Source organism: Oncorhynchus masou, chromosome 6, assembly GCF_036934945.1.
Source record: "Oncorhynchus masou masou isolate Uvic2021 chromosome 6, UVic_Omas_1.1, whole genome shotgun sequence".
NCBI classification, from domain to species: Eukaryota; Metazoa; Chordata; class Actinopteri; order Salmoniformes; family Salmonidae; genus Oncorhynchus; species Oncorhynchus masou.
Window position 1 is genome coordinate 16,259,686 of NC_088217.1, and position 13,416 is coordinate 16,273,101.

The 13,416-nt window shown below is 43.2% G+C and overlaps 1 protein-coding gene across 1 annotated transcript in view; it reads left to right on the forward strand.

The window, feature by feature from the left end:
* The first annotated feature begins 3,684 nt into the window (after nt 1-3,684).
* LOC135541418 (integrin alpha-5-like) overlaps nt 3,685-13,416 on the forward strand; it is a 75,890-nt gene continuing 66,158 nt past the window's right edge. The window contains exons 1-2 of the mRNA XM_064967654.1: nt 3,685-4,053; nt 8,829-8,959. Coding sequence (XP_064823726.1) covers nt 3,845-4,053; nt 8,829-8,959 — 340 coding nt within the window. The 5' untranslated portion in view covers nt 3,685-3,844. The remainder of the gene's footprint in view (nt 4,054-8,828; nt 8,960-13,416) is intronic.

Sequence of the window (13,416 nt, forward strand, 5' to 3'; positions counted from 1 at the left end):
GCAAATAAATGGATGAGAGAGCTTCCTACTGCCTGAGCTATGTTGTTGAAGTAAATTGAGAAGCGTGTGGGGCCTAGGATCGAGGCTTGGGGTACTCCCTTGGTGACAGGCAGTGGCTGAGACAGCAGATGTTCTATACACTGCACTCTGGGGCGGCAGTTAGCCTAGTGGTTAGAGCGTTGGACTTGTAACCGAAAGGTTGCAAGTTCCAATCCCAGAGCTGAGTTCCAATTCTGTCATTCTGCCCCTGAACAGGCAGTTAACCCACTGTTCCTAGGCCGTCATTGAAATAAGAATTTGCTCTTAAAACCTCTTTGGGATAGGCGGCAGTATTTTCACATCCGGATGAAAAGCGTGCCCAAAGTAAACTGCCTGCTTCTCAGGCCCAGAAGCTAGGATATGCATATAATTGGTAGATTTGGATAGAAACTCTCTAACGTTTCTAAAACTGTTAAAATTATGTTTGTGAGTATAACAGAACATATTTGGCAGGCTAAACCCCTAGGGCAAACCATCCAGGAAAAATTTGAGGTGACTGTGTTTTCTATTGGATTTCTATGGGAATCTAGATTTATGAGGCACCTGGTTGCAGTTCCTATGGCTTCCACTAGATGTCAACAGTCATTAGAAATTGGTTGATGTTTATCCTTTGAGAAATGAAGAAGTACAGCTGTTCAGAATGAGTGTCAAGCCAAGTGTACTCTTTTGTTTGGTGCGCGCTCCAGGTCATGAGCTCCACGTTGATTTTATCCGCTATTGAACACAGTATATTCCGTCTTAAATTTGATCGATTATTTACGTTTTAGGATACCTAAGGATGGATTAGGAAAGTTGTTTAAAATGTTTGGACCAAGTTTACAGATAACTTATTAGATCATTTGTAGTCATGTTGGGCGAGTTGAATAGTCAATAAAAATAGCAGCACAACATTGCTTAGAATCAAGGGCAATGGTGACATCATTGAGGACCTTTAAGGTTGCAGTGACACCTCCATAACCTGAGTGTAAACCAGATTGCATACCAGAGAGAAAGCCAGACATCAGTTGATTACTGACAAGTTTTTCCAACACTTTTGATAGACAGTGCAAAATAGAAATAGACCTATAACAGTTAGGATCAGCTTGTTCTCCCCCTTTAAATAAAGGACGAACCGTGGCTGCCTTCCAAGCAATGGGAACCTCCCCAGAGAGGAGAGACAGGTTAAAAGGTCAGAGATAGGCTTGGCGATGATAGGGTTAGCAACCTTAAAGAAGGGTCTAAACCATCTGACCCAGATATTTTTGGGGGGTCAAGTTTAAGGAACTCCTTTAGCACCTCTGACTCAGTGACTGCCTGCAGGGAGAAACTTTGTAGCGGGGCAGGGGAAAAAGAGGGAGGAGCGTCGGGGATAGTCGCATTAGAAGGGGTGGGAGATTAGGAAATGTTGGATGGACAAGGAGCCATGGCTGAGTCAAATAGGAATCTTGACATAATGAAGTGGTGATTAAAGAGCTCAGCCATGTGCTTCTTGTCAGTAACAACCATATCATCAACATTAAGGGACATGGGCAGCAAAAACATGAAGTGTCAAAAACATGAAGTGCCCGCGGTACTCCAAGACCAGGGTTGCCTACCACTGCCATAAACTGTGTAGGTCTGTACATACTTCTGTAAACAAATACAGCCCCATCACCTGACGTATGCTATGCAAAAGCAGATCAACACTCATTACTTCATTGAGCTTTTACACTATAAACACTCAGGCTGTACATTATTGTCTAGCCTATCAAACATTTTTGTCTAGCCTATCAAACATCAAAATATCTTGAGAAATCTGTAAGCAAAATGTTGATGAAAACATTTGTAATGCTAAAGGAAAGTCTCGTGTTGGCAGGCTATTCAATGCCTGCCCTTCTTGGACCGATGACCTCTCTTCTTGGTAGAGACATGCAAGGTCATCTCTACTTCATTCAGCAAACTAATACAGCCTGTAAGCCTGTAATACCTGATGTATTGTATGCTAAATCAGAGGAAAGTAGCCTCCATGACTGTTGTCATTAGTCCATTAGGAGCTTTTTAAGTTCTGTACACTCAAAAAAGGGTTCCAAAGGGGTTCTTTGGCTGTCCCCATAGGAGAACCTGTTTTGGTTCCAGATAGAACCCTTTTGGGTTCCAGGTAGAACCTTCTGTGAAAATAGTTTTACCTGGAACTTACAAGGGTTCTCCAAAAGGTTGTCTTATGGGGACAGCCGAATAACCATTTTAGATAGCAGATTGTTGATGTATGTATAATGCATTTGATACAATGGTTGCGATACAACGACTAGTTTTTCCAAAACATGTAACACAATATTGGGTGGTATCTAAGACTAAATTTTGTTTTTAATTCTCTGCACAAAGGTCTCAAAAGAAGGAATTCACCAGTTAACCTTACTCAAGATGTGATATTATTACCAGTCTGGGTGGAGGAGGCCACCACCATCAACTCTAAAATGTATCTTAAAAGTTTGCCTCTACTCCAGTAATAGGGATCATTATTTAAGTACACATGTATGGGTGGTTTCCTGGACACAGATTAAGGCTAGTCCTGGAATAAAAAAACATTTTCAATGGAGATTCTCTATTATTTATTAGTCTAGGACTGTGCCCGGGAAACTGTCCCGTAGTGTATTGGTGAATGGATGATGATTGTGTAATGGTAATGTACATGAAGATGTCTTAGTCTCTAAACTCAAACAAAAGTAAACAAACTTCAATCAAACTTGCCTCCATCTTGATCTATGCAATAATCCCCTCACTTACAGGTATCTAAATAGGAGATGTACTTTTACTGCAGAATGTTAACAAGAAAACATATTGGGAAATGTTGTATTTTTCTTCTCCCCCAAGCATCTCCAGGCAAGTCATGTCAGGATCTGTGAATACCTAGACAGTGACTTCAGCTAACAGAACAGATGTTGAAACCTGGTGTTACACGCTTGTATGTTGTTCTTTTAATAGCCCCTAATCCTGTGGTTTCCTGTGCGTGTGTGTGGGGTGTGTGTGTGTGTGGAGTGTGTGTGGGTGGGGGGGCTCCTAACACTTTGTTCTGATAAAACACATACATGAGCCTGTCATGCTGGTGTGAGTATAACAGGAGGATGCAGGAGAGCACAGGTTAAGACATAACAAGGTTGGGTCATACAGGCATTTGACTGTTCAAATATCTATTTTTATTGCTGACAATGTAGACAACTTTTCAAATCGTTCTATTTGTGTGTAATCTCTGTAACAATGATTTATAAGGCATGTACTGCAGAGGAAACACGGGGATGGTCCGAGGTGGTGTGTGTGTTACCACTTTTGACTGTAAAAACAGGCACCAATAATATCCTCTAGGTATTTTGAGGTTCACAAAACAAGCCAGAGTAAAATAAGATCCCATATACTTAATAGGTTACATTACAAAATAATGAGTAATTGCAGTGAAAGCTCAGTTAGATTGAATCACTGTAACCTGGGCCTATAAATCAAAAGCTGAAAATATAATGTATACCAACACAAAATTAGGCTAGCCTTTTTTTTCTCCATTTTTGAAAGGCCTACATCTCAGTAGCACACACATACACCAAATCTGGTTTGGATTGCGCAGAAACCTCCCCAGTTCTTTATATCCAAAGCTCCACCCCAAAATAAGTTTGCCATGAACTCCCTCTATGAGTCTTACACTGCTAGTATGAGAGGGAGATGCAGAGTGAAACGGGATCCTATTCCATTCACAATTAATTAATTTATATGTTGGAATATGCATTACCAAAATATCAGGCAGTCGTTTCACACCTCATAGCAGGTTAATTATTATCTTGCGATTCGACGCACAAAAGAGATGGGCACTGGACGGCGACTTTCAGCAATTTCAGTCAACTCAATCCTGCGAAATCCAGGTTATTGCGCCCGGTTCGTTGTAATTGCAGTTGTTTTTATCCAGCTGTGCGCAACGTTTAACTTAGAAACAGAAAACCGGATCGTCTACTCTGGACCCAAGGGATCTTTTTTCGGTTATTCCGTGGATTTTTTCTACAATAATGCATCTAGGTGAGTGCGCATTAATCTTACCACTCAGTGGTGTTTTAGGAAAATGTCACCACAATATACACAATTCCTTTCACTTCAAAAGTGATTTAAATTATTCCGTACTATTTGATATTCTTGTCATTCAATGTAGTCTAATTGCACCCATGGTCTACACGACATTGTATCATGTTATTGGCCTATATGCTACCACTGGGACCTAGCCTACTATTTCGATTTGAATAACGCTTAATAGGGAACCCGCAATGGACAAGCGCAGGTTGATGCTTATTGTCATGAATCTTGCCCTGGAGGCAGAACTGAGAGATTCCTGCTAGATAGGCTAGCTGCAAAGTAGAAATGTTCTATGTCGAAAAAAATAATAAAAGCAAAAATTTGATTTTTGGTGTTAATTAAAGGTTAGGGTTATGCATCAGGGTTGCCAGTGTGGTTAAGGTTACGGTTAAGGTTAGGTTTAAAATCAGATTTTATGACTTTGTGGCTGTGCCAGCTAGTGACTACTCTGCAGAGCTGCCTCCAGAGCTTCAGATTCATGACAATAAATGCCAACCCGCTTACTCTCATGGGGTGATATCTTCTTCAATGGAAGCTCCACTCGAAAAAATGATCGTTTTTATTAGTCCATTCCTAAATGTGTTGCGTGTCAGCAGTCAAGCTTTCAAGATATCGGACTTTCAAGAAGCAAATTGTCATCGGCCACATCATCATGTTAAGTAGGCTATTTTCCATTAGATTATTGTGTGGTATATTCCAGACAGACATATTCAGCATTTTTGCGGATTTGGATCAAATAAAGTGAAAATGTAAATCATTGGATGAATAGGGATTCCATGGACTTTGAATATCCCCCCGCCCCTTTCTGGAATTGTATTATATACAAAAATAGAAATGCAACAATTTCAAAGATTTTACTGAGTTACAATTGTTATAAGGAAATCAGTCAATTGAAATGTATTAATTAGGCCCTAATCTATGGATTTCACATGACTGGGAATACAGATATGCACCAGTTGGTCACAGGTACCTTAAAAAAAGGTAGGGGCATGGATCAGAAAACCAGTCAATATCTGGTGTGACCACTATTTGCCTCAAGCAGCGCAACACATCTCCTTGGCGTAGAGTTGATCAGGCTGTTGATTGTGGCCTGTGGAATGTTGTCCCACTCCTCTTCAATGGCTGTGTGAAGTTGCTGGATATGGGTGGGAACTGGAACACGCTGTTGTGCACATTGATCCAGAGCATTCCAAACTTGCTCAATGGGTGACATGTCTGGTGAGTATACAGGCCATGGAAAGAACTGGGCCATTTTCAGTTTCGAGGAATTGTGTACAGATCCTTGCGACATGGAGCCGTGCATTATCACTCTGAAACATGAGTTAATGGCAGCGGAAAAATGGCAAGACAATGGGCCTCAAGATCCCGTTACAGCATCTCTATGCATTCAGATTGCAATAGAAAAAATGTAATTGTGTTCGTTGTTCATAGCTTATGCCTGCCCATACCATAACCGCACCGCCACCATGGGACTCTCTGTTTACAACCTTGACATCAGCAAACCACTCGCCATACACGTGGTCTGTGGTTGTGAGGATGGTTGGATGTACTGCCAAATTCTCTAAAATGACATTGGAGGCGGCTTATGGTAGAGAAATTAACATTCAATTCTTTGGCAACAGCTCTGGTGGACATTCCTGCAGTCAGCATTCCAATTGAACGATCCTTCAAATATCTGTGGCATTGTGGTGTGTGACAACACTGCACATTTTAGAGTGGCCTTTTCTTGACCCCAGCACAAGGTGCACCTGTGTAATGATCATGCTGTTGAATCAGCTTCTTGATATGCCACACCTGTTGCCCAAATTTTGAGAGAAATTAGCTTTCTGTGCATATGGAAAATGTTTGGGATCATTTTCTGAGCTCATGAGATATGGGACCAACACTTTACACTATTCACTTTTCTCAAATTGATGAATTCATGGGTGCTATTAGCCTACAGTAGAAGGGAAAGTCTCATGCAGGCCTAGTTTACAGTGGGATAACTCTAGAGATGTAACTTTGACATAATCGTTAGGCCTATAATGTCAGGGGTTAGTTCACAATGCTCATTTTGCTAATAGATAATAAGGACGACCCATTTACTCAAATCTGAGGGTCACCATTGACATCTGGGCTGAGCTGATCAATGTTTAAACACATTTTTAGAGGCTAGGCCTATATCAACTCCCTTGTCACAGCTTTCCTTCTACTGTCCTCAGAGGCAGAGTCGTTTTGATACCATTGACTTAATAAATGTCCCTGTTTTCTGACACCAGCGGCGAGGAAATTGTTTGTCTTACTCTGTTGGGGGGAGGAACAGATGTGTGTTGTGGAGTCATTACCAAGATGTTGATTCAGTCCAATTGTATGAGTCAGCTCTCTTTCCCTGGTGCTTTATTTAGCTTGTCAGGACAGGACAACGGTAGCCTTTGTGCTGAAATAAACTAAATCATTGAATAGCTATCTATTTTTACTGTTTTGATTTCACAAACTTGATCATATGACTGCTCCTGCCATGTTCTGGGTCATATTAGTCAAGTTGGAGTAGGTGGAAAACAGTTGATGTCTAAGGGGGACAAATAGAGTGACATGCCTTTTTTTCTCACTTGCCCGAAATGGCTCTCCTCAATTTCATTGCATGCCGCAAGTTAGATTGTGTTGTCCCATACAGGCGGTTGCCAGAGTTTGCTGTATTTCAGCATGCCAAAGTTGTTTATGTGCCTCAGCGACATCCACGGTGTGAGTCATTGACCCTAGTTAACACAGAACCCCCAGTGTTTTGGTACAGAGGGTGTCTGGCAATAATATGTGATCAGCAGCAGCTTTAGAATGGTTCTGTTGAATAAGCTGCAATGTTAATGCAGTGTTTCCCCTACGTTAAAGTGTGGTGTTCGTTCTCATCATTTATTCCATTTCCACAGATTGTTGCCATTTGACCCTTAATAGCCCCAATACTCCATTGAAATGTGTTCCGTGTTTAGCCTCCTTGGTGGAATAATATCTGAATTCATTAAATGTATGACATGTAGCCTGCACTTCGTCTTTCGGATTGTGGAGAGATGTTTGAGCCCACTGGAGGTAGACCAGACCAGAATGTCCCACTATATACAATATATATACACTGCTCAAAAAAATAAAGGGAACACTAAAATAACACATCCTAGATCTGAATGAATGAAATATTCTTATTAAATAGTTTTTTCTTTACATAGTTGAATGTGCTGACAACAAAATCACACAAAAATTATCAATGGAAATCAAATTTATCAAAACATGGAGGTCTGGATTTGGAGTCACACTCAAAATTAAAGTGGAAAACCACACTACAGGCTGATCCAACTTTGATGTAATGTCCTTAAAACAAGTCAACATGATGCTCAGTAGTGTGTGTGGCCTCCACGTGCCTGTATGACCTCCCTACAACGCCTGAGCATGCTCCTGATGAGGTGGCGGATGGTCTCCTGAGGGATCTCCTCCCACACCTGGACTAAAGCATCCGCCAACTCCTGGACAGTCTGTGGTGCAACGTGGCGTTGGTGGATGGAGCGAGACATGATGTCCCAGATGTGCTCAATTGGATTCAGGTCTGGGGAACGGGCGGGCCAGTCCATAGCATCAATGCCTTCCTCTTGCAGAAACTGCTGACACACTCCAGCCACATGAGGTCTAGCATTGTCTTGCATTAGGAGGAACCCAGGGCCAATCGCACCAGCATATGGTCTCGCAAGGGGTCTGAGGATCTCATCTCGGTACCTAATGGCAGTCAGGCTACCTCCGGCAAGCACATGGAGGAAATGCCACCCCACACAAAAGAAATGCCACCCCACACCATGACTGACCCACCGCCAAACCGGTCATGCTGGAGGATGTTGCAGGCAGCAGAACGTTGACGCGATCCACTTCCTTATGTCTGAAACACAGGCTTCCAGGGAGGGCAATTTTGGGGCTTCACCATGATTCATCGAAATGTACAGCTGTATATTGTCCGCATAGCAGTGAAAGTTAATATTATGTTTCCGAATGACATCACCAAGAGGTAAATACAGTATATAGTGAAAACAGTAGTGGTCCTAAAACGGAACCTTGAGGAACACCGAAATTTACAGTTGATTTGTCAGAGGACAAACCATTCACAGAAACAAACGGATAAATTTTCGACAGATAAGATCTAAACCAGGCCAGAACTTGTCCGTGTAGACCAATTTGAGTTTCCAATCTCTCCAAAAGAATGTGGTGATCGATGGTATCAAAAGCAGCACTAAAGTCTAGGAGCACGAGGACAGATGCAGAGCCTTGGTCTGACGCCATTAAAAGTAAATTTACCACTTTCTCGAGTGCAGTCTCAATGCTATGATGGGGTCTAAAACCAGACTGAAGCGTTTCGTATACATTGTTTGTCTTCAGGAAGGCGCAACAGCTTTTTGAAAATGTTTTGAGAGGAATGGGAGATTCGATATTGGCTGATAGTTTTCTATATTTTTGTATAGGTGACATGATCCTAGATTAGCTGTCCTAAAATGAAAAACTTTGTAAATGCCTTTTGAGTGAGACAAGATCACTCACCTATATGTTAAAGGATCCATGAAGGAAGGGAAGTATATGTGGCCAAATCATTGCTCAAATCAGTTAAAAACAACAACCGAAGATGAATAGATCAAAGTACTCATTGCTTTGTGTACTCCCACTATTTTTGGCCGACCGTGCACTAATACTGTGTTTTGTCTTCTGTTTTTATTCTACAGTTTCAGTATTCTGATTGGTGCTCCCAAAGCTAACACCAGCCAAACGAACATCATCGAAGGTGGATCTGTGTACTTGTGTCCCTGGAGCCAGGACCAATCGGATTGCAGTGTTGTCAATTTTGACAATGAAGGTAAGGTACCTGGCTGAATAACCTGGTGGAATGAGTTGGTGTGATTGTGTGGAAAAGCAGCTCATCAATGTTTCTTCCTTGTGTAAAGTATGAGGAGTTTCCCCATTCCCCATTTTGAAATCCGTAGCAGTCAGGCGTCTTTTGTCTTCGTCTTGTCGTGTCCCGCGTATATATATTTTTATATTTTTTTCTTCGCATATATTACTTAAATATATATTTTTCTTGACCCCAACTTCAACATACTCTCCTGCAACCCGCCTCACCCAATGTGGTATGGATCTGCTATTTTCTTTACTTCAGAACCGGAACCCCCAACAGAAAGCTAGCCAGCTAACTAGCTACTAGCTAGTAGTCAGCTAGCCACTGCTAGCGGTCATCAGCTAACCTTCAGCCCAGACAACTCCTGCCAGTCTGCACAACGCGATTCAACCCAGAGCGTATAGGACTCCTTATTCTCCATATCCCCGGATTCCTACCGCAAGCTCTGGACCTCTTCACCTGGATCATCGCAGCTAGCAAGCTGCTATCCGATTGGCTTCTCCTGGCTAAACTCTCTGTCCCGAAGCAAGCACCAATTAGGCTGGAGCTAGCCTATGCTAGGCCCATCTCCCGGCTAGCTGAAGAGGTCCATCAGCCACTCCTTGGGCTACAACACCTATTTTTCCAATTGGCCTGTACCCCTTTTATTGCCAATACGGAACCCCACCGATCCATCACGACTGGACTATCAACGTAATCCGCCCGAGGGTTTTTTTCAACTGGCTCCCCCGTCACGACATCCCCAGAATGCCCATCTGCTAGCCTGCTAGCTGCGGCCCGCTAGCTGTCTAGAGCACTCCGGACTGCTAACTGAAGTAGTCCATAACTCCTAACCCTTTAGTTCCGCCTTCCACACATGCGGTGACCTCATCTGGTTTAAATTATGTTTCTAGAGACAATATTTCTATCATCGTCACTCAATGCATAGGTTTATCTCCACTGGATTCACATCCTACCATATCTTTGTCTGTACATTATGCCTTGAATCTATTATACCATGCCCAGAAACCTGCTCCTTTTACTCTCTGTTCCGGAATTACTAGACGACCAGTTCTTATAGCCTTTAGCCGTACCCTTATCCTACTCCTCCTCTGTTCCTCTGGTGATGTAGAGGTTAATCCAGGCCCTGCAGTGCCTAGCTCCACTCCCATTCCCCAGGCGCTCTTATTTGTTGACTTCTGTAACCGTAAAAGCCTTGGTTTCATGCATGTTAACATAAGAAGCCTCCTCCCTAAGTTTGTTTTATTCACTGCTTTAGCACACTCTGCCATCCCGGATGCCCTAGCCATGTCTGAATCCTGGCTTAGGAAGACCACCAACAACTCTGAAATTTCCCTCCCTAACTATAACACTTTCTGACAAGATAGAACTGCCAAAGGGGGTGGAGTTGCAATCTACAACAGAGATAGCCTGCAGAGTTCTGTCTTACTAGCCAGGTCTGTGCCCAAACAATTTGAGCTTCTACTTTTAAAAATCCACCTTTCCAGTCTCTCACCATTGCCGTTTGCTATAGACCACCTTCTGTCCCCAGCTGTGCATCCTAACCAACCTGCCCTCCAAATACAACTCTGCTGTCTTCAACCAGGATCTCAGTGATCACAGCCTCATTGCCTGCGTCCGTAATGTGTCTGTGGTCAAACGACCACCCCTCATCACTGTCAAACGCTCCGTAAAACACTTCAGCGAGCAGGCCTTTCTAATCGACCTGGTCCGGGTATCTTGGAAGAATATCGACCTCATTCCGACAGTAGAGGATGCCTGGTTATTCTTTAAAAGTGCTATCCTCACCATCTTAAATAAGCATGCCCCATTCAAAAAATGTAGAACCAGGAACAGATATAGCCCTTGGTTCACTCCAGACCTAACTGCCCTTGACCAGCACAAAAACATCCTGTGGCATACTGCATTAGTATCGAATAGCCCCCGCGATATGAAACTTTTCAGGTATGTTAGGAACTAATATGCACAGGCAGTTAGGAAAGCAAAGGCAAGCTTTTTCAAACCGAAATTTGCATCCTGTAGCACAAACTCCCAAAAGTTCTGGGACACTATAAAGTCCATGGAGAATAAGAGCACCTCCTCCCAGCTTTCCACTGCACTGAGGCTAGGAAAGACTGTCACCACCAATAAATCCGTGATAATCGAGAATTTCAACAAGCATTTTTCTACGGCTGGCCATGCTTTCGACCTGGCTACCCCGACCCCGATCAACAGCCCTGCACCCCCCACAGCAACTTGCCCAAGCCTCCTCCATTTCTCTTTCACCCAAATCCAGATAGCTGATGTTCTAAAAGAGCTGGAAAATCTGGACCCCTACAAATCAGTCGGGCTAGACAATCTGGACCCTCTCTTTCTAAAATGATCTGCCGAAATTGTTGTAACCCCTATTACTAGCCCCCCCTAGGAAGAAGTAAACATTTTGCGCCCCCCAACTCTCCGCCGCGACTGTAAATAGTATAATTTGTCTATAAAAAATGTATAAGTACACCTCTGCATAACATTGTATCCATTGTATTTGATACTGAAAAATAAAATAAAATAGCACAATATATGAAACACTTTGACCTATAAAACAAAAATGAATAAAACAATTTGTGCTGATTTAAAAAAATCAAAATGAGGAAGTCGGGATTAATGGCTACAATGAGCACGTTTTGCAGAGCACAGCTTTTCGAAGAGGGTTTTGAAGCATGATACTGCAACTCTCAGCTCCTGCTCAATGTTTAGCTGGGACCTGTACTTGGTCTTCAGTGCAGCAACAGCAGAGAAGCCAGTCTCACAAAGATAAGATGTTGCAAAAGGAAGAAGAATGCCCATGGCCCTCTGCCCTAAGAGTGGATACTGCCTCTCTACACTCAGCCAGAATTCACCCAGTGTCTGTGATGTGAACCTCAGTCTCAATGTGGAGTCAGACGTCATATCAATGAACTGGTCCACCTATGCAGAGCTGAAACCAGTTGGAGCTGGTGCATTGAAAGGATCTCTCACCCAACTTTTCAGGGATGTACTTTTATTTTTGCAGCACTTGCGTCATCCAACATGACAGAGACCCTGTCTAATGCTGCAGGCAGTATCAGCTCCTCTGCTGTGGGGTTTTTGCACTGAGCAATTTGGTACGCCACCTTATATGATGCTAACAGTGCTCGCTGGTTTACTGAAGTAGCATTCACAAAGCGGGACGATTGTTGGCAGTATTCGGCACGTTTTCGCTGAAAAAACTCAAGCGGCTTATCAGCGTGATTGGGGTGTAATGTCTTCAAGTGTCGCCTTAATTTATTTGGCTTGATGCTGTCCTCTGTCAACATTTTTAGACACAGTAAACATACCGGTCTTTCCTCGTCCCCCACCGTAGTCACAGTGAAGCCAAGCGCTACATACGCTTCGTCATATTTCCTCGTCCCCCACCGTAGTCACAGTGAAGCCAAGCGCTACATACGCTTCCTCATATCTCCTCGTCTCCCACCGTAGTCACAGTGAAGCCAAGCACTATATACGCTTTGTCATATTTCCTCGTCTTAGCTTTCGGGAGACTTACGTTTGTCTCATTATCTCCTTCTCTCTCCGCCTTTCTTTTAATCTCTGTTAAATATTTTTCCATGGTGTCTCTTAAGGGTTTGTTATCTGCACTTCATATCTCCTGCTCTTGTTCGGTGCAAAAAAAAAAAATACTCCCTGCGGCAAAAAAAGCATGTTCCTCGGGGTCACACGCTCGGCATCGCTCCGAACCCCCCCAGGGGGGCACGCCCCACTATTTGAGAAGTACTAGCCTGTTCAACCTCTCGTTTGTGTCGTCTGAGATCCCCAAAGATTGGAAAGCTGCTGCGGTTAACCCCCCCTTCAAAGGGGGAAACATTCTAGACCCAAACTGCTACAGACCTATATCTATCCTACCCTGCCTTCCTAATGTCTTCGAAAGCCAAGTTAACAAACAGATCACCGACCATTTCAAATCCCACCGTACCTTCTCCGCTATGCAATCTGGTTTCCGACCTGGTCATGGGTGCACCTCAGCCACTCTCAAGGTCCTAAACGATATCATCACCGCCATCGATGAGAGACAATACTGTGCAGGGAGTATTTCACCATTCATCGACATGGCCAAGGCTTTTGACTCTGTCAATCACCACATTCTTATCAGCAGACAGAACAGCCTTAGTTTCTCAAATGACTGCCTCACCTGGTTCACCAACTACTTCTCAGACAGAGTTTAGTGTGTCAAATCGGAGGGCCTGTTGTCCAGACCTCTGGCAGTCTCTATTGGGGTGCCACAGCGTTAAATTCTCGGGTTAACACTTATACACATATGACACAATTTTGTATACTTCTGGCCCTTCTTTGGACACTGTGTTAACAAACCTCTAGACGAGCTTCAATGCCATACAACTCTCCTTCCGTGGCCAATGCTCTGCAACCAATCA